This window comes from Thunnus maccoyii, chromosome 7, assembly GCF_910596095.1.
Source record: "Thunnus maccoyii chromosome 7, fThuMac1.1, whole genome shotgun sequence".
In the NCBI taxonomy this organism is placed as follows: Eukaryota; Metazoa; Chordata; class Actinopteri; order Scombriformes; family Scombridae; genus Thunnus; species Thunnus maccoyii.
The window spans coordinates 8,746,570-8,770,445 of NC_056539.1; the positions used below are offsets into that span (position 1 = coordinate 8,746,570).

The window sequence follows — 23,876 nt, forward strand, 5'->3', positions numbered from 1 at the left end:
AAGAAAGATGACAGAATTGAAATGTGATTGTTTGTCATCTGTGTTCTCAACAGCAGCAGCAGGAGTAGGAGGGATGATGGTGAGATCAGGGACAGTCAAGGTAGACACAAACACAAAAAAGCCAAGAGAAATAAGAAGAATAAGGAGTCTAACAAGATGTTCTCCACTGACTAAGAGAGGAAATTGAATCTGACTTTCAGTCTCCCAGTCAGAGGAAGTGCCCTGTGGCCCCTTACAATATTGAATGTCATATCAGAAAATTGGAACTCAGTTTTATTAGAGAAAGTAAAAAGAAAAAGTTGTGTATGTAGTCTATACAATGTGTTAATGTGGCATCACCTTTTAATGTTGTTTTTGTTGTATTGCAGAAAGGCTTCTAAGTAAGTTTTCTCACACCACTTTCTTTTTCAAATGACTTTATTGATTATTTAACCAAATGTACCATCAGATATACTACACAGGCCGAAGCGTGACAGACAGAACCGCAGTAGATAGGCCCCAGACCATCTACTGCTACACAGAAACCAAGTCAGTGTTTTTCTTAAAAGTAAGAAAATTAGTAAGGCCTCCACAATGTCACCTAATTAAATATTATTTTTTAACATGTTATGAACACATTGATCCTTTATTTTTTATATTTTTTATCCTTGCCAGTGGTTTGATAATTTAGCCATAGCTTCTGAAATAAAATAAAATAAAAAAAAACCTCAACACAGACTACTACTTGGCAACGTGTCCTCTGGTCACAGATGAAGACGACAACCACTGTCAGTACAAACAGAATGGAGCCTATAAGGCCATACCACAAACAAACAAAAGAAACGTATTACAAGTGCTTGGATCAGTACTTTTTTAGACACCCAACATTTACAGTAAAGAAATGTGAGTCCAACTTAACGCATACCCTAATATATAACTACTGGAATTGGCAACGTGTTGTGTCTTCTCTCGATACTCCCCACCCCACTCACTGGATGCTGTGCAAGAGAATGATCATGTCCTCTTAACAGATAACGCCCAACATCCTAGTTAGAAGAGGCTCAGGCCTGGATCCTCCCAGTCCAGCATTCTTGGAGGGGCAAGTTGAACTCTGGTAACAATCCAGTCTTATGTTTGTCCCTCTCCAAACTCCTGGCAAAGTCTCAGCTGTCCATCAGAAGTTAGATATCCATACAGCTACAGCACTATTCTAAGCTTCTCCCACACAGCAAGCTTAGGGTGGTCAGCCAGTCTAAAGCTCTGCCTTCCACATTCCTTGGTCAGTGCCACTGAAGCAGCGCTTGATGGCTTGGAGCACTGCTACAGCAGGCTGCCCGGCCAGGACACGATGGTCAGGGTGATTCTGCCTCGAAGCTCTTTCAGAAGACGCACCAATGCTGTGTGGGTCATTCCCCATGTACTGTTTCCATTCACCTCAAGTAAGATGTCCCCACACCTACACAAACAGAGAGAAAGGGATAACTGTATGACTTACAGAACCAAGAAATTATTTGGTGGATATAACCAAAGAAATAAGTGATATGCATAGGCTGAATACCTTATCCTGCCATCATTGTAGGCCGGTGTTCCCTCCACAATGGAACGGATAAAAAAGGATTGATTGCAGTTGACCTCCTCCTGACCTCCTACGATACTGAATCCCAGACTGCCCGAAGTGCTCCGCCGCAGGACAATGTCTTTGCAGCAGTAGAGATGCCTGCATGAGCCAAGGGAGAGATTAAAAATACTAATCTCTCAACTGCATCTTTGCATTATATATACTGTACATCATATTCACCATATAGTACCAAATGTACGTGCAGTAGCTACACTAGATTGCTGAAACCAGCCCCACTCAGAAGACAAAGGCCTAGGAATGAAGGTGTGACTTTCACAGGAGATGTGAAGCAATAAGAAGAGTGGGACTTCTATATCAGTTGCAGACAGATAGCCCAGGACTGAGTGAAAATTATATTCAAATCCTTTTAGTTGCATCACTGGCCTTGTCTACATTCCCATGGTGACTCAGTACTTGTTTCATCACCTAATCAATTCACTGTTTGAGGAGAAACACATTTTTATTTCACTTTATTTTATAAAAGCAGGAGCAGCAGTTGTTTATTGCTGTCAGTGCACCGCTGTCTTCCTGACAACACATTGTTGTAAGATTAATTCTTGTGCTACAATCCGAGAGAGAAAGTTTTCAAATCTCAGAAGTTCTACTGATATAATAGTGGTGAAAATTTCAGCTAAAAAGTTAGTTTTGAAAGTATAATGAGCTTTCTCTTCCCAGCTGGCTCTGTCAAAATTTCAGCTGGCACCATCTGGCGCGGGGTCAAAGGGACTGGGTGTGACGGTAGGACAGTGTGGAAATTATCCTGCGCTCAGAAAAGAGAAAATATATACAGAGTGGATACAGGGACACCAGGGTGCTCACCTGGGTAGCTGCAGCCATGACACCCACAGTGGGGAGTAATCATCATTGGGCAGTGGGCTCTTGGTGCTATCTGTTGGTGAGGGTGTGAGACAGGGTGGCAATGTGCACTCTTGCAGACTTTCATCAGGAGGACGCATCTCCAAGACCTTGAGCACAACGGGAGAGGAGGTGTTCTTCAAGTTGGCCACGGCCTCGCCTCGCGTCACCCCCGTCAAATCCACCCCGTTCACGTTTAGCAAGATGTCACCTGCAGGGGAGGAAGTGGACAGCACAGCTCATCCTCTGCCCAGGGTTGCTGCCCTGATAGTAGCTTTTCAAAAGACCTCATAGGACAGGGACTCATCATCTGTCTATTTAATATTCAGCAGCCTCCCTGCTAGAACACAAAGGGATGGAAACCAAGCGCCACCTGTGCTTTAAAAAGCCTCCCAGTGATGAAAGTGGTGCAAAGAAAAACAGACGGCACGGTCCAGCTTGCTAGCAAGCAACTCAAAGGACACATTTGCCCTGTGAGGATATGTAAATGCAAATGAATAGGCTATTACAATACACAAACATGTTTCATAAGCACACAAACAAAGACAGCTGCTGCTGCTCAGTCCCATATGAATACAGTAATGTGCACCTTGAACCATGCACAGGACAAACAAACTCAATTGAGTTCTTTACTGTATGCTACTGTTGTGCTGCATCACAACATTTCTCTCATTCCTCTCATAAACAGCCCCAGGCAGGGGGGATTGAGTGTAATGACAAGCTTAATGTAGTTATGCTTTAAGATGGATATGCTGGAATCAGCAGTTGAGCCTCACATCTCTCACTCCCTTGCCTTCAACTGCATTATAGGATATAAAGACTGCTGCTATGACATCAGTTATTTGTGTGCTGCTTCATGTTTTGCTCTATTTCAGAGCTGACTGATTTCATAAAATGAAATAATTAAGTACTCCACAGATCCTCATCTGGAACACGATAAGTCCTGAGCGCTGCTATGCAAATGTTTGTGTTTGTATCGCTGTTTAAGCCAATTTGTGGAGCACTGAACCACAGCAGCACCACTGAGTTTTCTGCTGGATGAATAACCTTCATAATGAAACAAGTGTTCATCAATCACCCTGTCTGTTACATACAAAGTATTCATCACCAAAGCCTTATCCACCACAGTCGGCCTGCCATAATGTGAGCTCCACTGCTTTGCACAACAGTAGACGACAACCAGACAAAACAAATACTCCATCTAAACTAAATGAGTAATTATTTGTACAAAAGTGCTAAACATGGCATTCCTTGTAATAAAAGTAGTAATATTCTGATACTATTAGGTGGTAAGAGAGAGAGATTTCACTTTACCTTTGCGGATGGAGCCCTCCTGTCCCACCACTCCATCGGGGTCCACGTTTGTGACATAGATGGGGAGGTCCCACCCTCGGCTGGACATGCCCCCTGCCACCGTCATACCCAGGGAGTCGTAGGGCTCTTTGGTCAGAGTAACTGTCTTTTCATAGCATGCAGGCTTCTGACAAGAGTCCTTCACAGAAAATAGAAGACAAATAGAAAATAGTTGCAGTGGAGCATAAATTAATAATGAATGGAAATTCCTAATTTTAAAAACAACAGTGCTTGAACTGTTTTTATGTCCCACTTCCATGGTAGTGGACACAAAAACGTGCAAGACAAACCTGATGTTGTCATAGTGGCGTTTTGGGTGTACTCACATTCTTATTAACACAATAACTCAAGACCAAACATGATATAAACTTAATTGTTACATCAAAGGCACCTTCTATATACTACATGATCTAATTAGATTCTGGAGCAGCAAATTAGCATATTAATAAGGACTGTTTTCTCTGGGACCTGTGATAGTTCCTTAATGATAGGAGGATTCAAATGAATACCACCCATGCTGTGCTATATGAACAAGAGTCCAATGACATAGACATAGCTGTTAATTAATGGATGACCTCATTAGCGTAAGTGTTAATGTATAATATACGGTGGTTATTAGGGTAGGACATTAGGCTAAAGTGCATCTTCATTCTGTGTTTATGTTGGATATAGAGAAATTAATTTATTCACAGATGTGTGACATGCGACTTGGTTTGGTGAGCGAGGCGGTGTGTGGGATGAAGTGAATGAGATTTTATTTATTGTGAGTTTGCTTGTGAGTCAGATGGGAGACAGCGAGGGAGAGTAGTGTAGTAATGAATAACACATGGACACATTGAGGTTGATGGGATGTAGCTTGTGTTGCGTCGCTAATGTGCTGCATTCACACATTTCTGCTGTGCTCGCAGGAGGAGATCACTTGTGGTCACATGACTGACCTCGGGGCACAGCACTGACACTGCTTCCTACCAACAGAATATGCTGCAGCTGTGTACTGTACATTAATGTGTGGTGTACTGTGTATGTCAATATGTACACGATAATGAAGAGCAGATGATATACAAAAAAGACAATAGGGTTTTGGGGTATTTTGTTTGATAGAGACTCTTCTTTTCTCAAAATGTATATGTAGTGTTTTGGACGGTGATCTATGGAAGTCTACTTTATGGCTGTTTTTAAACTAAATTCACATCAAATCAAAAATTAAGGGAAGACCTGTCAAACTGATTATTATTAGTTATCTCCAGCTTCAGTAAGGAACTTGGGGAAATCTTCTAGGGAAGGATATCGGAAGCTGCTGCCTGCTGTACTGCTTGAATGACATGCTCAGCTTTGATGGGAGAATAATACCTCCATGGATCATTTGCACCTGAAAGGGAATATTTATCATGGGAAGAGGAGACATAGAGAGGTACTATAAAGATAAAATGGGAAGAGGAGTTGGGAACACAAATAACAGATGAAGAATGGAAACAGATGTTTAATGAAACACAAAACTACCAATTCCTTATTTTGGAAAGAATTTGCTTAGAAAATAAATATGAGATATTTCTTGACCCCAGAAATGATTTATAAATATAAACAAAGATTAAGCTCTGAGTACTGGAGGAACTGTGGTGAAAGCAATTTAAATTATTTACATGTATTATATTTATGCAAAATATTAAATACATATTGTTTAGACGTTTTTAAGTTTGTAGAAGAAGTTTTGAAAACAACTTTGTGTTTAAAAGCAGAGAATATTATACTGGGAAAACCTCCAACTGGTGAGGATGAAAATGATTTATTTAAGAATCCTGAGAAACACAGCACTGAAGCAAATAACAAAGGGGTGGTAAAAAAACAAACCCCCAGATTTAACAAAATGGAAAAGCATGATTCAAGAAGTGCAATTTATGGAGAAAGTGACTCACAAAATCAGGAATATGGAAGTATATCAGAGGGTCAATCACCAGCTTGTCCTCTCCTTTCCAAATAGACGACTATGTTAATGAATATCTGACAGCTTCCTGTAATTGGCATGTATGCTTGGGCGTGCATACATACACATATATACAGTATGTATCTGTGTGTGAATGTATATGTATGGGTAAATGCATATATATACACACACTCACACACACATATATATACACACATACCCTTATGTATATATGAATGTATTTAATGAACATGAATGTGTGCAGTACCCAACCTGTTTGTCTCCCTGTTTTTTGTTTTTTTTTTGTTGTTTTTTATTACTTTGTTTTGTTTTGTTATTAATTTAAAAATTCTTTATCATGAATTGATCATTTGGAAGCAGCTAAGCTGCACATATAAAAATAGTTTTGAAAAAAGTAAAGTATAAAAAAAACGGAAGGGGAGACAGAGGAACAAAGCTCCTCTGGGGTGTATTGGGGCTGTACATGTCACCTGTGTGTGTGTGTGTGTGTGTGTGTGTCTGTGTGTGTGTGCTGCTCACCAGCAGTGTTTGCTCTATATCCACAGGGGAATATGGTGGGGGACCATCCATGGCCCAAGGATCTTCTTGTAGGATGTCTGGGGTAGGCAGGCAGATCTGACGAGACACTATGAAATGGACACGCTCCTCACTTGCCTAGAGAGCATAAGGAGACAACAGAAAGTTTTCACATATGAAGGCAATAGACATTTTTCAAAACTGGCCATAAAATAACTGTTATTAAAGAGGTGGTTCACCCAAATTATGTAATGGAATTCAATTTGTTCTGCTCACAGCATCTAAAAGTAACTCTGAATTATATTTCTGTAATGTCATTTTCAATGCTGTGAGCACCAAATATGAGATTTTATTGACCTCTATTGTGTTGGGGTGGAAGCAGAAATCTTTTAAAGGCAGAGCTCTTGTGGGGTTTTTTTGTAATTTGGGTGAACTGACCCTTCAAGAAACATTTGTAGGAAAACCATGATTGTTTTCCTGTGAGTTCATTGCCACCCAGTAGTAACATACTTTGTAAATCTCCTCTCTCTGTGACTTGAACTCCAATGACTGATCTTCCAGCCCAGCTACCCTCATTCACACATTTGCATGCAAGTGGTCCAATAGACACACAGACTAACTGGCTGCTTCCCTCTCCCTCCTCCAGACACACAGACTAACCGGCTGCTTCCCTCGCCCCCCTCCTCTGTCATTCCTCTGAGATTTCCACTGGTCTCTGTAGCACAGAGCTGACTCCTGAATTAGCCAGTCCAGCCCATTATTGCCTTAATTGGACTAATTTAATTTCTTCCCTGCCAGTTCTTAATCTCTGCCAGAAAGTGCCTGCTCTGAGAGGCCATCTTGGCTCCACAGAGACCCAGAAGAGCCAGTCAGACTGCTCAAACAGGAACACCGGGCCCAGAGACCCTGCACAGTCAGCCACAAACACACTGCAATTAACCATGATTAACCACAAACACAGCACCATTGACTGGCATCAACCAGGAACTAGAGGCAGCCTCATGGCCCAGTCCGTCAGGGAATCACCACAATTAAATACTATTAACTGCAGTGAACACAGACACAACAGCACAGCAAAACAATTAGCCTGAATCACTACAATTATCTTTAATACCTCAGGGACCCTGAGTAAGAACAGAACACAGTTGTTTATCGTCTATAACAACATATCAACTAATTATACTGTCACCACTTTTTTATAAATGACCTGCTATCTTAAATTAATGTTAAGACTTTTCCTTAACCCCTGCTGACTGACCTGGATAAGCAGAGCAGCATGTTCTGGTGCTCCATAGCGTAAATCGTGCCCGTTGATGGCCAGCACGCGGTCGCCGACACACAACTGTCCGTCACGTGCTGCCAGGCCTCCCTCCAGCAGGTGAAAGATATAGACTCCATGCTCCTCCGGCCGCCTCACTAGCTTAATGCCCAGCTGTTCTTCTGGAGTGCTTTTATTCAGGACCACATGGATGCTGTCATCCCTCAAGGGGTGGTGAGGCAGGCCGTGAGACAGGTGGCCCCCGGCAACATCGTGGCCATGCCCGTGGCCGTGTGGGTGGTTGTGCGAATGTGAGCGGTAGCGGTGGCGCTGTTCTCTGAGGACGGTTAGCCGGAGGAGTTGGCAGGGCTGTTTGAGGGTTGCCACGGCGTAGCAGTGGGGTACATTGCTGATGTCAATGCCATTTACCTGAGAGGGCAACAGAGGAAATTATCACTTTGATCACTGCTTTCTGACATGTCTTATTACCGTAACTGTTACTGTGATACCTTCAGAATCATGTCTCCAGGCAGCAAGCGTCCATCGCGAGCAATGACACCTTCTCTGTAGATATCCTGGATGAGGATGCGCACCAAGGGGGTCTCGTTGCCGCCGACAATGCTGATGGCCAGTGGTTCTGAGGCATCCACCCGTGTGATCTTAATACTGGTAAGTTCACCGTCAGGGATCAGGTGATGGAGCTGAGGAAGAGCCAGCACTACAGGAGAAGGTAGGGAGAGGAAAAAAGGCTGAGTTTTGACAAGAAAAAAAATATTTTGAGCAACAGCCAAATACAACAGGAGAGGAAGTGGGGGAAGGGAACGAGGAGGGAGACAGAGAGTGTTGCGGAGGGAAAGAAAGACACATTGAGGGAGAACGAGTGGTAGACCGTGGTGGACAAGTTCAGCCGTGGAACCAGCTGTCTCTACTCCCTCAGGTTACTTAAACAAACTTGTACAAGCCAAGAGGGAAAATTTACTTGGCTGATTATCCTGCTCGATGTTTGTATCATTAGTCACATACATCTGTACCAAGTATGCTTGGGAAAACCCTCATTTTCAAATTTCCACAAAGTTATTACTTGGGCGGGGAAGCAAGTAGAGTTATAATACACAACATTTTACACATATTCCAACTGCTGCGCTGTGAAAATATGAATCAAAACAAGGACTTTTTTTCTAGCACTGTTCTTTGAAACAAGTAAAATAAATCTGCCCAGGGTAAAATCCTTTATCCATATCTGTCAAGAAAATATGATTGAAAATTCAAATTTGCATTGGTAGCAGATTTTTTTTCACTTGTTTTCACTTCAATCCAACCAACATATATTATTCTGCCACTGCAATAAATAAATTACTTGGCCAAATTATGTATGCAAACAAACCTTATTGTAAACCGTAATATTTCTCATAAAAAATGATTTTGGTTGCTAGTTTTATCTCATTCTATTGTGCAAGCTCCCCTCCCATCATGCTCAGTAGGGAAGGGTATCAAGAACTGGAACTAAATTGGTTCTGGTTCCTGACTGATCAGTACTAAAACATTGCTCCTGGACAAATGGTGCAGCTATCGGTATGCATGTAATGTTAATTCATTCTAATCTTCCAACCAATCGATTGGTTGAAGAGTAGTTAAAAATCCAGTCGACAAAGATTTTCTTTGGTTGACTACAGTTCTAATTGTTATAAAAATAAGTCTGTAGTTATTGACTCAGGACAAAGCATTAGTTTTAAGCACTTCTAATTTAACTCATGTTCATAAATAAATAACTGTTTTCACGTCATTTCATGTCATATCTATTCTTTTCAGCAAATTATGCAAAGTAGTATCAATAAGAGTATTGATAAGTATCTGTATCAATAAGCAGTATCGGTATTGATATCGGTATCGATAAAATCCTAATGATAGCCATCCCTAATGCCCAGTGGTGAGCTCCATTTAGCAGCAGAATGACACATCCTGGACTGGACCATGTAGACGTGGGTGGGGATATTTTGTGACTATTTTGGCCAACAGCCGTGGCCAGTAAATGACGGAGAACACGTATTCTTTATTTTATTTCCTTTTCTTTGCTTATGAATAATGTCTCGTCTGCCTTTCCTCATTCCTCAGTGCGCTGTCTCCCTCTGTGTCTCTAGCTCCGTAGCCTCACTCTTCCGTTCTACTCACGCTGCGCTTTCTCCATTCCAAAGTCAATATTTTGTCTTTATCGCAGCAGATTGCTTCAAGGGTGGAGAGCACGTTAACACAGAGACCTGCAGCTATTATGTAACCACTCTTTCTCTCCATCACACACTCTTTCAACCTCTGTCCTTCTTCATCTCGTCATTTCCCTTTTTTTTCAACCACTCCTCCGTCCATGGGGACACCACTATCCTTTTATTTGTTTTCTTATCTGTGTTGTTTTTTTTTCTGTATTTGTTCTTCCCCCCATTTGTTCTCTATGGATCCATCCCTACTTCACTCTCCATCCCCTCCGTCTATCTTTGTCTCTCCAGCGGCAGGCAATGAATATTTAATCTATTCTCTCAGCCTCCTCGGTGATGGCCTCAGAGAATAATCTAGTCCCCGATCATTCGTCATCCCTCAGTCTTACACAATGCCACATTCCTTCTCCTCTTCCCATCACGCTGCAGTTATACTTCAACATTATGCACTCTTATAGTTGACTACATTCCCTGTGCTGCACTATCACCAGGGTCAGGCTGCAGATATAACATTAAAGATCACTGGAGCACATTTTCTTTACTACATAACATCTTATGGATCTATCATGTCAAGAACACAGCTCTCTCTGCGGACTGCTCCATCAAGTTGGTGCAAACCTGTTGACCCTGACTGTGTCGGAGGAAGAAGAAGAAGAGGAGGGGATGAAGAATGAGAAGACTGGGAGGAGGGGGTTGAGATAAAAGAAAGGAAGAACAGGAGGTGGAGAAGGGAGAGAAGACGTCATCAGCCTCTTCTTCAGTGACCTCCTGCATCCCACCCTGGCCAAAGTGCCTCAGGCTACCACTCTCCCTCCTCATCTGTCTCTAGTGATGCACCAGTGGACTTATGCAATCTGCAGCTAAATTATTAAAGAAACATATGCTACTGTTACACTGGGCTCCCAGCCGTGTCACCCTCCTCGTACAGCTGAGAGAACATTGCAAATACACCCACATGGAGACACACATGCACACACTGAGCACTTTCTCTGGAACCCTCTTCAGGGTATCATTAAAAGCGTACAGCAGTGGCATCATGCAATCAAGACACAATGCACAATACACGCTCAAGTATAGACATAGAAACAAGAAACAAAGAGATCGATATATAAACCCTGATCCATACCTTCCTGTGGCACACTGGAATTCCTTGCGTTGTCTCTTTCTTCAGATGTTTCATTGCTCACTGCGTTGCCACTCTTGGTCCTCCTCAGGACACTGAATGCCCGGTTCAGCCTCCGGAAGGAGCGGCTCCTCACTGAAGAACGGTCAAAATTTCTGACTGCAAGGAAGACAGGGGAGAAAGAGAGGCTTTATAGATTACCTCACCCTCAACATGCCCAGACATGCCTGAATCTGCCTCCTCACAGCCAATCAAATGGCTTCCTCATGGTTTAGTGGATATTTAGACTGAAAATAGAGATGCATGAAAACACAAAAAGGTCTGTTTTGGTACTGATGAGAAGATAAGATATAAATAAGATATTATCCAGGCAGTCCAGTTTGAATAATACATCCATGAGTTTTAACAGCGCACAGTAGTTTATAACACTATGATGACAGGATTTTACAGCTCTCATTTTCCCTTCATCTCAATTTGATTATAGTAAGGGAAATTAGAATTATGCTATTCTTGAAGAATCTGACTGGCTATTGCACTGTATTGCTGGGTGAAGTTTCACTGCATTTTAGGTATCCTGTGGAGTTTTTGACCACTAGTAGTGCTATGGAGCAATGTTTTTACAAGAGGGTCCCTGTTTTACTATTGTGCACATGCAACAACATATTACACATCGCTGCCACTGGTTCCATGCTTATCAAGAGTTGGTGGTGAGTACCAATCAGACCAGTGCTCTCTGTGTCCCAAATTTACAATCTGTATGCCTCCCTGTGAGGAAATGATGTTATGTAAAGTAACAAACTGAGCCTGCTGGATACTGATCCAGTGTTTGCGATGAGTGCACTCCTAGTAAAGACGGATGTAAACAATGCAGGGTTCAAATATTTTTAAAGTTTGATTTGATTTGTTTTACGAGGAAGGAAACACATTCAACATGTTTGTTGTATCATCATTGATACACACAATTTTTGGGTGAGCAGTACTGAATGTAAACAAAACTTTGCAGTGGTCTCACTGAAATGATGGATGGAAATGAGGATGCTGTGTTTTTTGCCTCCAGTCCATCCTTCTCTTCTGAGTTTCATTCGTGTAACTTTTTTCAACAAGCCCAAATAATGCATCTTGTTGTGGATAGAAGAGCTGCTGTCAACTGGTGGCCTTTCAATTAATAAACTCAATCTGTGCTGAGTATAGTTACATGGTTGCGTAACGACAGCAGTGATGTAACACACGGTGGACTCCAGTCCATGTCCGAAAGAGAGGGGTTCAAACCATCCCACAGAGACTCTTGTCTGGTACTTGGCTTTTCTTAGAAGAAGACAGACAGGCTACAGGAGCTTGCAGTGAAAAGGCAGCATCACCAGCCTGGCTGCACCGAGCACAGGGCAGCAAGCCTCTGCAGCGCCCCTCCCTCCCTCTGCGGGCCTGGGGAGATGCAAGGGCTCTTGACAGCCACATTATTCTTTAAAAGCGCCAGCCGCTTCTGGAGCTGACAGCTTGTTCAGCATTAGTGGCGCTGGTGGTGGTGGTGGTGGGCGCTCAGCCGGCCAGACCTAAAGTGCTGGTGCAGCGTCATTTGGTGTCCCCACTGCCTGTTTGCTCACATGCAGCGGGAACACCTCCAGTGGGGGATTCAGGGGCAGAGAGGAACACTCGTGACTTCTTTGTGGTTTCACAGGTGGAGAATTAGAGGGAGAGCGGAGATCATGTCATTGGGCATTAACACACACTTGCTTTGGCTATATTTAACCTACCTCTACTTTAATTTATCCTTGACTGCATAATGTACCTGCCCTTTCAGTGACTTTCTCATCTAACTGTTTCTCTACTGTTTTCCACAAAGAGAGATTTTATGGATTGGTGAAAAAAAAGAAGGCAGTGGAGCTAATTGGCTAATAGGATTTCTATCAGTGACCATTAGGGAGAACAAAGACTGTATACGAGGTTGAACGAGCACCTGAGTTTTACATTGTAAGTCTGCAGGTGTAAATGTATGTTTGAACATAGTTACAGGCATCTGGTTTTGACTGGGAGACTATGTAACTGTGACTAGAAAACTTTCTACTCTATTGATTTTCAATCTGTCATTCTGGCACACACTCCTGCAAGCTCTCTTTCTCACTCAGATAACTTCAGGGTAACGTCATGCAGGAATGAACATGACCACATACAAACACAAACATCCGTTCGCCCACTCACACTCACTCTTCTTGCTGCTGCTGCGAGCAGCCAAGCTGGTTGTGCTGCCTGACTGGCTGTTGTCCTCCATGCTGGGGTCGAAAGCAGGGTTGACCAGACCGGGTTCATCTGACAGGAGGGCCACCGCGGCGGAGGTGGGGCCGTCATTGGGCAGTGTGGCAATGGTGAGTTCTGATGTGCTGTCAGTGCATTCACCCTCCTGTGAACGTCGCTTTCTGTCTGCTGAGAGCCCATAGTGAGAGGCTCCTTTACACCTGCACATATGAAAAACAAGGGTCAAAAGGTCAGTCTCAATCTCAGATTACACAGTCAGCTGTGGTGCGATTAACACTGGACATGCTGAAGTGGTGGCATTGATGATCTGACGTAGCATGCTCTTAAACTTTGATTCATTTTAATAAAACAAACAGTTTTGGAATAAACTACATGTTGAAGCAGTCAGCAATAAACAGCATCGCTTATCACTATAGAGTGAAAGTCAACAAATTCATGTTAACATCTAATGAAAAGGTCAGAATCTCAAGAATAATGTGAGCAGATTTCTGCATCTCCTCCAGCCCGGGGCATTCTGCACACTGACCTCTATCTTCTACTTTGGGACCGCCTCATACAAAGACAGCTTATCTGACCTTAACACACAGACAGCAACTCTCCACAATACCACATACACATTAGGCCACAACAACAAATGTTGTTGCTGAATATATTTTCTGGCGTTCTCACTTAAAATTCACACAGTAGCTCTCAGAGAATGTTCCAGAAATGTCATATTTACTCTCATATGGAAAAAAAAAAATTCTCTCCCCTTTTCTGTTGCTTGCACAACGTCTTTGTGACAGGATCTGTAATCACATGTAGGATGGGTTTTCTCTGTGGCAGTGAGTGCAAGCATCCCTGACAGATGATTGAATACAAATGTAAGAAAACAGCCATTACAGAGGAGAGAGGACGGGTAAGTGACGCAACATTTGAATATAAAACAGAGACTGGCTGGTTGTTGCTTTTCTCAAAAACAAATCTAATTCCTAAGTTCCAGATGTCTTCTCCCTGTCAACAACACCACAATACATTACCACAGTCTCTCTCTCTCGCACACACACATACACAGATACACACCGGAGTGCGCATATTATGCTACATGCCATAAACAGCTTTTTGCACTGACATTATTAAATTGGGAATGTTTGTGTGTGAATTAAAGATATTCCTACAGAGTATGGTATTGTATTGTTGGAGAATTTTCCTCCATCTGTAAGCCATAAAGGCTTTGAGCTGACACTTCATCTGAGGCAGGAATAACACTGGCTTGTCTCTCCGGCTGTCTCTGCGGAGCCATCAGCACAAACATTAACTGGGTTTTAATGAGCTGGATCAAACCCAGGCTCCGCTTCAACAGTAGCTCAGAAAAACAAGAGGAGCGGCACTGTTCTCCTGTGCTATAAGATGGGCTGAGCAAATCGAGTCAAACAGGAGGGGTTAAGTAAAAGCAAGGTGAAATGGTGGCCATCATTGCAGAGCCACAAAAGAAACAAGATTACATGCTGGTGAGCTATTTGATCCTAGGGAGGCCATTGCCCCCCTTGGGGCACCACATCACTGGAAGCAGCATTTTGTCTCAATAAGAGAGCTGTCTGAGCTAGTCGTGCACTCTGTCCATATTTCCCAGAGAAAATCATTTCATCTTGAAGTGGGTTCTATATCTCACTTGTAGCCATGAGTCAGACTCTCAGTTAGCTACAGCATTACACAAAACTGAAGTACCTATTGATCCTATTGAGCCTGCACTCTGTGACATAACACTGCAATACAGTCCATGCGTCTCTGCATGTGTGTGTATCTGTACCTGTGTGTGGGTAGTGCCACCGTGAGTTATTCTTGTACATTCAGTTAGTAAATTGAATGCTATCAAGCATGTCCGTGCAGCAACATAGCACTTAACTGAGTGAAGTGGTTGAATAGAGCAATATTTCAATCAACAGCAGAGGAGAAGGCAGCGCTGCAGTCTTGAGGGGGCAGAAGCTTTCCTCGTGTCACTCACTACCAATTAGAAGAATTAAAGCTGCATGCAGCTTGAAAATACTACTGGTACTCACATTGCTGCCTTCAAGTGGCACTAAAAGAATTTGTTGTAAAGAATAGTAGCTCCCCAAACAAATACTGTACCTGGATACAAAAACAAATGTGTGAATGTGGCAGAATTACCAATCTGTGGTCAATATACAACTTTCCTCATGTTTTCACTACAGTAAAAATCACAGGGTATCTAGTGTGGCCTTTTTAAAGTCCAACTGGAATCACATTGTGTCAATGTGTTTTTTAAAATGTATTGTTAATGCTTTTTATTATTTAAAAAAAAGGAAAAAAATGTTCCTTTTGTCTCAGTGGCTGGACAGGTGTGTCGGTGTCTGCGTTTGATTGACAGCAGCAGGCAGGCTGGGCCCTGGCAGGGGAACGAGACAAAGTAAACAAACTTAAGCTGTAGCGTACAAGCCACAGGCAGATAGTCTTTTATTAGCAGTGGTATTGAAGAGTAAGGACCACACCAGCATCTAAATGAACCAAAGTGACATTTGCAGGTATACTAACATGCTGTTTAATGTGCTGCAGCTGAGCATCTAATTAGCTGTCTGAATGTTTGTTTGGTGGCTTGTTCAACAAGCTAAGGTGCATTTCTCCCTTTTGTATTGTGATTTTTTTCTCAAAGGAGAACACAGGACAAGTGATTTACAGAACAAATATTTACGCTGTAAAAATATGCTACAATATTATCTACTAAAGTGACAAAGTTACACACTTGCATTATCATCTGACCAAATAACCACACTCCAACATACAGATAGATATAACAACCTCTTAACTAAAAACATAACAGATTCCAGCTTTAATTGTCCTTATTTTTACACAATTTAGTGCTGCTGTGATCATTCCTGTGTAACAATGTCCTTGTTAATTTTAATTCCTCCCAGCTGGTGTTAATATCTTCATCTATATGTGCATTCACTCCCTACCAAAGCTTCACATAGCAGTAATGGTTATAGTTGGGCCAGCCCAGTGTTGGAGTTTTCCCATTGGCCGTTGCTCTTTCAAAATGAGTAGGTGTGAACAGTTTCATTTACATCATCGGGGGTGAGTGCAGCCATTCTCAGTGCAATTCCGAAATAAGTTTTTAAAACACCCATTTACCGACTGAAGCATCTCACATGGAGGCTCCGACGCTGACAGGAGTACTAACCCGCAGATACAAACAGAAGCGACAGATCCATTTTACCAGCCTGCATGGTGGCTAACAGATACTTACCATAGCTAGCATCGTTAGCATAGCCATGCCATGCTGTGTGTGTAAAAATAAGGTGTAGCCACAGGGTTTCTGGTTTAACAGCACCGTGCTGGGCAGGTGACAGGTGTGTTTACAATATTGGTGTGCTCTGAAAGACGTCGCAGGGCGGATATAAAGTCACACAGCTGATGGACTGTTAGCCTAGCGTGCTAATCCTACGTAAACCTATGGATGAGACTATTATGTTTACAGACACCCACAGAGTGAAACAGATGAAAGAGCAGGGGTAGTTAACAGATAATTAGTGTTTCAAATCAAACATCCCAAGATATGAGTGGAAAGTATGACCTAGTCTTGTTTAAACATCACTGCATATTTCAAATGAAGACATTTTTGTCTCAGTATTCTTTGTTTTCCAGCTATTTAGCCTTCTCAGCTGGTGCAAGGTTTGGTTTTCTCCTCATTAGATCTCACACACACACACACACACACACGTCTTTAGGTATAAGATTTTTGGTCCAAGCTGTCTATATGGAACTGAAGACAACCTTGGAACAACATGGGTAGTGGAAAATTTAAACCACAGTCAGTCAGTGGAGATGGGCAAATACTGTTGAATACCTGTTCATTCAGTTACATAAATTCTACAGACCACCCAGCAAAGTGTAGGCTACCTCTAAATGCACACTACACATAAAATTTTAGTGCCTACATGACTGTGGAAGATCTTAAGGGGTGCATTTCTAGACCTTGTACTGTGCTCAGATAAAGAGGATGAAATCCAAAGAAAAATATATTTAGAGCCGTCACAGGAAACAACAGAAACAAGTAATACTTTTTGATAAGTCACAAAAACATAGAAGCCATCACAACAGAGTCTCTGAGACAGCAGCACACAGCCATTGTTTAGTGTGTGACTGGTTTATTAAAGGCTTTGTCTCCCGTTAATTAAAATCTCCTTCCTCTGAGGGATAAGAGGTGCCTTAAAACCATAGCCATATCTCAGCTGCTTAGAGCTTTAATATCTGAGTTTTTATGTTAAGGCCACAGTCTGTGCTGTCCTGAGGTTAAAGGCAGGGAAGCATGACAGAAACCCCTTGTCTCACTCACCAGGGTGGTCCTGGAGCTTTTAGGGCCAAGGTAAGCGAGGGAGTTATGTCTGCACACCTGTGAAGTGTAGTGCATAGAGGGACGTATGCTTGCAAAGACATCCACATACATCCACTTTCCCTCCTTATTTTCTCTCCCTTGTAAACAAACATCCATCGGTGTATGATGAGTGAACTTTGGGTGTTTCTGCAAAGCTATCATTTACTTATAAAACACTGAGCTTAGAGGATGCTCATTAGCACTGCTGCATTTGTGTCTCGGTCAGCACAGCCGCAGTTATCACATCATCTCTCTAAACCTCGGGATCTGTGGCGAGATAAGGCGCGAAGACACTAAAACATCCTCAATGCTGCCCTCCTTTCCCTTATCCTCTTTTAGCCCCCCACCCCCCCGGCCGTCTCCAGCGCAATAACAATTACCCATGATGCTGCCGGTGACATGGAGGTTGTGCAGGAGCGCCCTGGCTGTGACACAAACAGCCCTGTTCTTGAGATGTGAAATAAACACCAGCTCACGACTCATCAAAGCCTGTGAGATTCTCCAATCCTCTTTAGGGGTGAGTGGATTATCCTTCCTAACCCAAATACTCTCTCCGCTCCCTGACTGCCACGGACAATCGTGTTGGGCCACACTCCACATACAGCGCAAATTACCTCGGCTGAGGTGACAATTCTCGGTCAGGCAGTCAGATACAGAAAATAGGCTGTGTCTCAATGCATATTTTCTCACGCTGAGGCCGTGCAATCACGCAAATGGCTTGGCATTTAAAGCCTTATTTATTCACAAAGTCATCCTGTGTTTGTGAGGGTACCTCCAGCTAACCTGTATATGACACACAATATGGCTGATTTCGTTTTATTGAACTCCCCTTTCTCTTCTTCCTACCTCCTTATTAATCTGGAAGCAACGGTGAGCAGTTGTTCCTGACAAGCTCTGACTCCGGCAGCCAACTTTCTGATGCTTTTGATAATATACCAGCGAAACCTGACATGTAAGAAACTGAGAGAAAGAAAAGAATCTGCCGTTGCACTGTGAGCCAGGAGGTAGCCTGCAGGTTTTTCTCACTGAAGAATGTGTGGAATACAATAAGCGAAAGGCTTCCTTGTGTGACGGAATGTGAGAGAAGCTTAAGACTGACAACATTTGTGTGTTGAGTTTATTCTTGGAGCACTAATGAATATAGGAATGCAGCTGCTGCAATAATCAGTGACTTCTTAGTCCCTCTGATCAGTTTAGAACATGGAAACACCCTCATCTCTGTGATATTGTGAACTAAAAAGATACATTTTTCTTTGTGGACAAAGAACTAAACAAAATTTACCAAAAAATTCAAAATCGTACAAATCGGAAGAAAAGCCGGGAACACACTCTATGCCCTTCTCCACCAAATTTCCTGTCACTCTCACTATGAAGTTAAACAATGCTAAGAAAACAACAATCTTTAAATTCTGGGGATATTTTATGGCTCCTGGCTTGACTCGGAATCTACTCCAGCTGATTCAGGGATGGACCTCCTGAGAGAAAACTGTTTACCCATAATAGCTTTTGGCTGAGACACTTTAAAACACACTGAGCTGAAAAAAAAAAATACAGGGCTCTGGGGAAGCACCTGTGGCCATAAGCTTGTGACACACACACTCATACACATGCATACACAAAGCAGCCAAATAAGAATGCTGGTGCAGTGTGGGGAGGGGTGGTGGTCATTAATTGAATTTATGTTGATAAAGCTGTGAACATTTTTCCTTTTGATTAGATTAGTATATCAATTGCTCCTTTATCACGCGCTTGGGCCACATGCCAAAGGCATAAAGTAAAGTTTGATTGGGATGGAATGGACAGAATGATAGATAGATACATAGAGAGAGAGAGAGAGGAGAGCGACATGAAGACAGACAGAGTAATCCGGTTAATGATGAACTGGAGGAGTGTTGATCAGAGGATGCGCTGGTGTGTTGATTGGATCCGCCTGCTGCGAGGGGTAATCCCATCTGCTGCATGAGGAGGGGGTGAGACCGCAGCTAGAGGGGAGTCTCTGCTGTGGGAGGGAATTTTTTTCTAAGCTTGTTTCCAAAGACAGATCTGCTAAATTGAGGTAGGAGGCGAGGCACTGTTTGGGTGTGACTTCTTACAGCCTTTGAAGAGCTGTAATGCATACAGAAAGCAAAAGTGAACCTGTATAGCAGCCCCCGCAGCAGATAAATCCTCTCTTTGTGTTTGAACTTTCCATTGTGCTCCTGTGCAGTGAGCGGTGGCTCGTCACGTTTGGGATGCTCGGTGCATCCGCGTGTTTACGAGCGCGGAGACGAGGCCTCCCAGCCAGCGCCGTGTCAGTCGAGTCAGCCTGTTAGAAACAGCCCAAACTCTGAGTCATGGTTTTTCACCCAATCAATATGTACAATCATCAGTCGAGCCCTGACCTCATGATCAGGCTGGAAGGACATTTATGCAGCGTTTATTGTGTCAGTGTCTGGTTTCAACCAAGAAGGCAATCTCACACTCTTTCTGTCAACGGGGAGGAAGAGCACGGGAAGTACTAGAGCTGATTTATTCTCTGTTCTCTGGCTGAGCTGGATCGCAGTTTACTAATGCACCTTACGTACTGTAAGTCCAACCCACCAGTGGCTGTTTTCCAGTCCTGCAGTGAATTATTATGTGTACATTTCTCTCACTGAAGTGCAGACAACTCCTGTAATCCCCCTCCGCACCACAGTACATGATCATAGAGAATCCCCACTAGGCTGCTGTCCCACATTGCTCTTGGCACCTTTTAGCCTATATTTCTCACTCTATGCCACACTAGCCCTTGGCAGTGTCCTGGTTCCTCTACCTCCACGTGCCATGGTACAACTGCCTGAAATGCAGCCAGCACTGGTCAGCCCAACCCAAAGCCCTGGCACTCCTTAGGGCACTGTTCACGTGAGAGATTAACTCCGCACTGCTCTCCTCTCTGCTGTCAGTTACACTCTGCTGGCTCCCCACTCCGAAGGCCGCTCATATGGAACCTCGCCCGCAGATTAGCCTGCTGCAGACAGGAGACTGTAGAAAATATTCCATGTTAAACACGTCAAGCCTCAAAGACGCTTAATACCAGCCAGTCGGAGGCAAAGGTTAACAGACACCTATTTTCACAATACACCCATCTCCAGTGATATAGCTAAGAAAAGTAGGGCACTTGATGTAAGTGATTCAGCACAGATATGAAAGCGCACCGCATTGCGGAAAACAAATATCATATATTTAAGTTTAGCTGAAATGCATTCATTATAAAACACAACGTACCAAGCTCAATCCCATCTTTAAAGCTCCTCTGCATGCCGACACTAATACCTGCTCACCTTGCCGCATTTCTGCTTGAACGGAGAGACATCTGACAGGAAGGCTCTGCTAAAGTAAACACTCTGACCCGCTACTCACTTCTATTCATGAATAAATGAATACATGCATAATTAATCTGTTCTTTTGCGACTGTGTATTTACACAGGTGTCGCTCACACTTCATTTATACTGTACATAGTCAAATGTGTGTTTCGGTGTGTTGTTCCGTGCATATTTGTTTTATGTGAAGTGTGATACGTAAAGAGAGATTTATGCATTTGTCTGTCTGTTTGTGATCAGTTATGTGTCCTTGCCCCATGTTCTGTTTCGTGTCTGATTGTGTGAGCAGTGTGCGCCGCTTAACACTTGTGTTTCTTGTAGATTTTGTCCACCCATGCATATAAATGCTGCCACGGTGGATTCACTGAATGTGCTTCATACTGTAAATCCCACAAGAAAATAATTAAGGTGATTTAGTATTATCTCCTTTTAGAGAGCTGTGCAAGTTGTGCAGGAGGGTAGGAAGTAGGCTGTTAGCCTGATTTTTTATCTCTCATCTATTCTCCCCCCGGCCTTCCCTGTGTTTCTGGCCTGCTAGATACAATGAGACAGGGAGAGCTGCCTCACTACTGAACAGGGATTAATATTTAATCCAAACAAAAGTCTAATTAGTGAAGCCTGCCCCACACTTGGAGTGGACAGGAGGCAGAAGAGGGCATGGCATGGCGCACTGCCTTTGACTGGCATAAACAAATGACTGGTATTGTTCAGATCCAGCGAGTGCGTGGCGGCCGGGTGGCTAATCCTGTTAGGATGCGTCCATGCTGAAGATGTCCGGAGCACTGGGAGTGCGCACAGCTCTTGATGATCAAACACCTCCTAGATGAGGGCTGAAAAGACGGAAGCTAAGCTAATCATAGTGTTTAAGACATCTCAGCCCAGAACCAGAAATGAACTCAGATTAATCATTAATGCTCTACAGCACTGCACTGTGATTAGCAGGGGAGGCCATGTGGGTTGGGGAGGGGTGGGGGGTAAACAAGGTCTGTGTGTGTATGTGTCTTAGGAAGTAAAATCACAATCTCAGTGTGCTCCTGTGTGTGTGTGTGTGTGCTTTGTATTGGCTGGTGCTGACAGAGTAAAATGGCAGTAACCATATTAAGCATTTCATCACAGAGAAACATTTACTCTCCCGCTGCATTGTTAGTTCCATCTACACCCCGCGTATAGCCAATATCGTCTGTATACAAGAGTGTGTACGTGCATTTATGTGTGAGCAAGACAGATTGCAGCCACTCTCATTTTTTCCCACGCAATATAAACTCACTGTAGTAATCACCGAAATTGAAAGACATCAGAGAAGGAAGAGGGGAGGGAGAGAGACGAGCGGAGAGAGGGAGCAGGCAGAGGCGGTGGTCACACAGGGGGGAGCGGGAGGCTGCTCCTGTCAACGGTATGGATAAAGACAAATGGTGTGCCACCGCTCTCTAGCCAGGCGGAAAAACACCACGTCCACGTTTGTCTGCTCCTGGTTTCTCTCTCTGTCATGTCATAATCAGCAAAAAACCTCACTGTCACAAGCGCACACTCAAACACACACACACACAAAGCTGTCTGACTGTCAATATTTCTCACTCGGAGGAAAATCTGAGCGTTTTATCTACAAACCACCCCTCACATGACCCACATGCTGGGCGTGCTGGGTGCCATCACCATGGCAGCTGTATGTATGGCCAGATGGAAGGCAAGCACAGGAAGTGACCTTATACCCCCCTGTCTCCTCTCATCTCCTCTCTCCTCTCTCCTCTCTGCTGTACTTCCCTGAACTGCTTATCCACTTCACTTCCACTCTTTTTTTGCATTGCTCCTTTCCTTCTCCTCCTCCCGGTTCTTTCTGCATATAATCAAATGTGAGGATTTCATCTCTGCTAACTCTCTTCCTCCAACATATTCTGTCCTACGTCGCCCTTCTTTCCTTTTCTCTCCCTCCTCTTTGGCATCCATGGCTGCCCAATACCACGGGCTCTTGGTGTCTGCAGGAGCTAAAGCCCCACTCAGTGGAGAGAGCATACAATGAAATGAGGGGATTTGTGAGGTGCTCTATTGTTCCATGTATTCATGCAGCATAATGGGACATTTCCGTCCGACTGGAGAGTGGAGCAGTAGCCCAGCTCGGGGATCAGAGAGCCCCGGCTTCACATGGAGCTTCTGAATATAGTCAACATTAACTCCCACACAATGAGAGTCTGAGGGCCAGAAAACAGTCTGAGATAGAGGAGCCAAGACAGCGTGATGTATAGTGTAGCGTATAAAGATGACAGTCATATTTTGTCTGCTGTTTTGTTGACTTCTGCTGATTATTCATCAAAGTCAATTTTCAAGCAAAAATGCCAAACATTTGCTGGTTTACGATTTTCAAATGTAGGAATTTTCTGCTTTTCTTTATTTATAATCGCTGTAAATCTTCTATTTTGGAGTGTTTGGACAAAACAAGCTATTTGAAGACAGCAGCTTGAGTTGTGTGAAACTGTGATGCCCACTTCTTACTATTTTTTTTTTTTTTTTGGATAAAAGATTCATTGATAAATTGAAAGAAATACTAGACAGAACAGCTGATAATGAATATAATCATTAGATGCAGCGCTACTGTTGACACACACACATAATGAATATGACACCAGATAAGAGGTTTGTTTCCATGGTGTCGCAATTCAACAACAAAACCTGACATACTGCCGTTTGTTAACGGTGAAATAGTAATTAAAGGTAATGTTGTGAAAACGTGCGCTAACAGGTGTGTTTTTATGCTACTATATGTAATTGTTTTGCTTTTAATGCTGATTATGTTTACATTAACGATAATAAAGATTATATGCATTCAAAACATTCTATATATATTGAACAGATGCGATATGAGAGGGAAGAGGAGAGTAGCCAGCTGTGAATTTTTAAAGCTGAGGTGAAAGTCTTTTCCACAAACACAGCGTTGCCACATCTGTCCGTATGCTCAGCGAGACTCACGTACACACAGGGTTTAAAGCCTACAGCTGTGAGCAAATGCGTGCTGACATTTTGCTCAGATCAATACAGTAGTCACAGACACACTCACACATGCTGCCGAAGA

At 43.1% G+C, this 23,876-nt stretch overlaps 3 protein-coding genes across 14 annotated transcripts in view; 2 read left to right on the plus strand and 1 right to left on the minus strand.

Annotated features, from left to right (window-relative positions):
- The window catches only part of LOC121900313 (proteoglycan 4-like), a 676,357-nt gene that overhangs the window by 334,710 nt on the left and 317,771 nt on the right, over window positions 1–23,876 (plus strand). The gene's annotated exons all lie outside the window — the stretch shown is intronic.
- The window catches only part of fip1l1a (FIP1 like 1a (S. cerevisiae)), a 75,222-nt gene that overhangs the window by 27,145 nt on the left and 24,201 nt on the right, over window positions 1–23,876 (plus strand). For 2 of the 7 annotated variants that reach the window (XM_042416561.1, XM_042416559.1), the window contains exon 13: window positions 54–547. The exons of 1 other annotated variant lie outside the window; for it this stretch is intronic. In XM_042416561.1, coding sequence (XP_042272495.1) covers window positions 54–174 — 121 coding nt within the window. In that variant the 3' untranslated portion in view covers window positions 175–547. Of the gene's footprint in view, window positions 1–53; window positions 548–17,812; window positions 18,317–22,791; window positions 22,816–23,876 lie in introns of those variants that run through there. 4 more of the 7 variants (XM_042416567.1, XM_042416563.1, XM_042416560.1 and 1 more) reach the window with 4 other exon arrangements.
- The window catches only part of lnx1 (ligand of numb-protein X 1), a 37,990-nt gene continuing 14,513 nt past the window's right edge, over window positions 400–23,876 (minus strand). For 4 of the 6 annotated variants that reach the window (XM_042416536.1, XM_042416537.1, XM_042416539.1 and 1 more), the window contains 9 exons: window positions 13,048–13,301; window positions 10,855–11,010; window positions 8,031–8,239; window positions 7,522–7,950; window positions 6,267–6,401; window positions 3,767–3,944; window positions 2,417–2,663; window positions 1,538–1,696; window positions 400–1,435 (listed from right to left, as the gene is read on the minus strand). In XM_042416536.1, coding sequence (XP_042272470.1) covers window positions 1,300–1,435; window positions 1,538–1,696; window positions 2,417–2,663; window positions 3,767–3,944; window positions 6,267–6,401; window positions 7,522–7,950; window positions 8,031–8,239; window positions 10,855–11,010; window positions 13,048–13,301 — 1,903 coding nt within the window. In that variant the 3' untranslated portion in view covers window positions 400–1,299. The remainder of the gene's footprint in view (window positions 1,436–1,537; window positions 1,697–2,416; window positions 2,664–3,766; window positions 3,945–6,266; window positions 6,402–7,521; window positions 7,951–8,030; window positions 8,240–10,854; window positions 11,011–13,047; window positions 13,302–23,876) is intronic. The other 2 variants (XM_042416538.1, XM_042416540.1) reach the window with 1 other exon arrangement.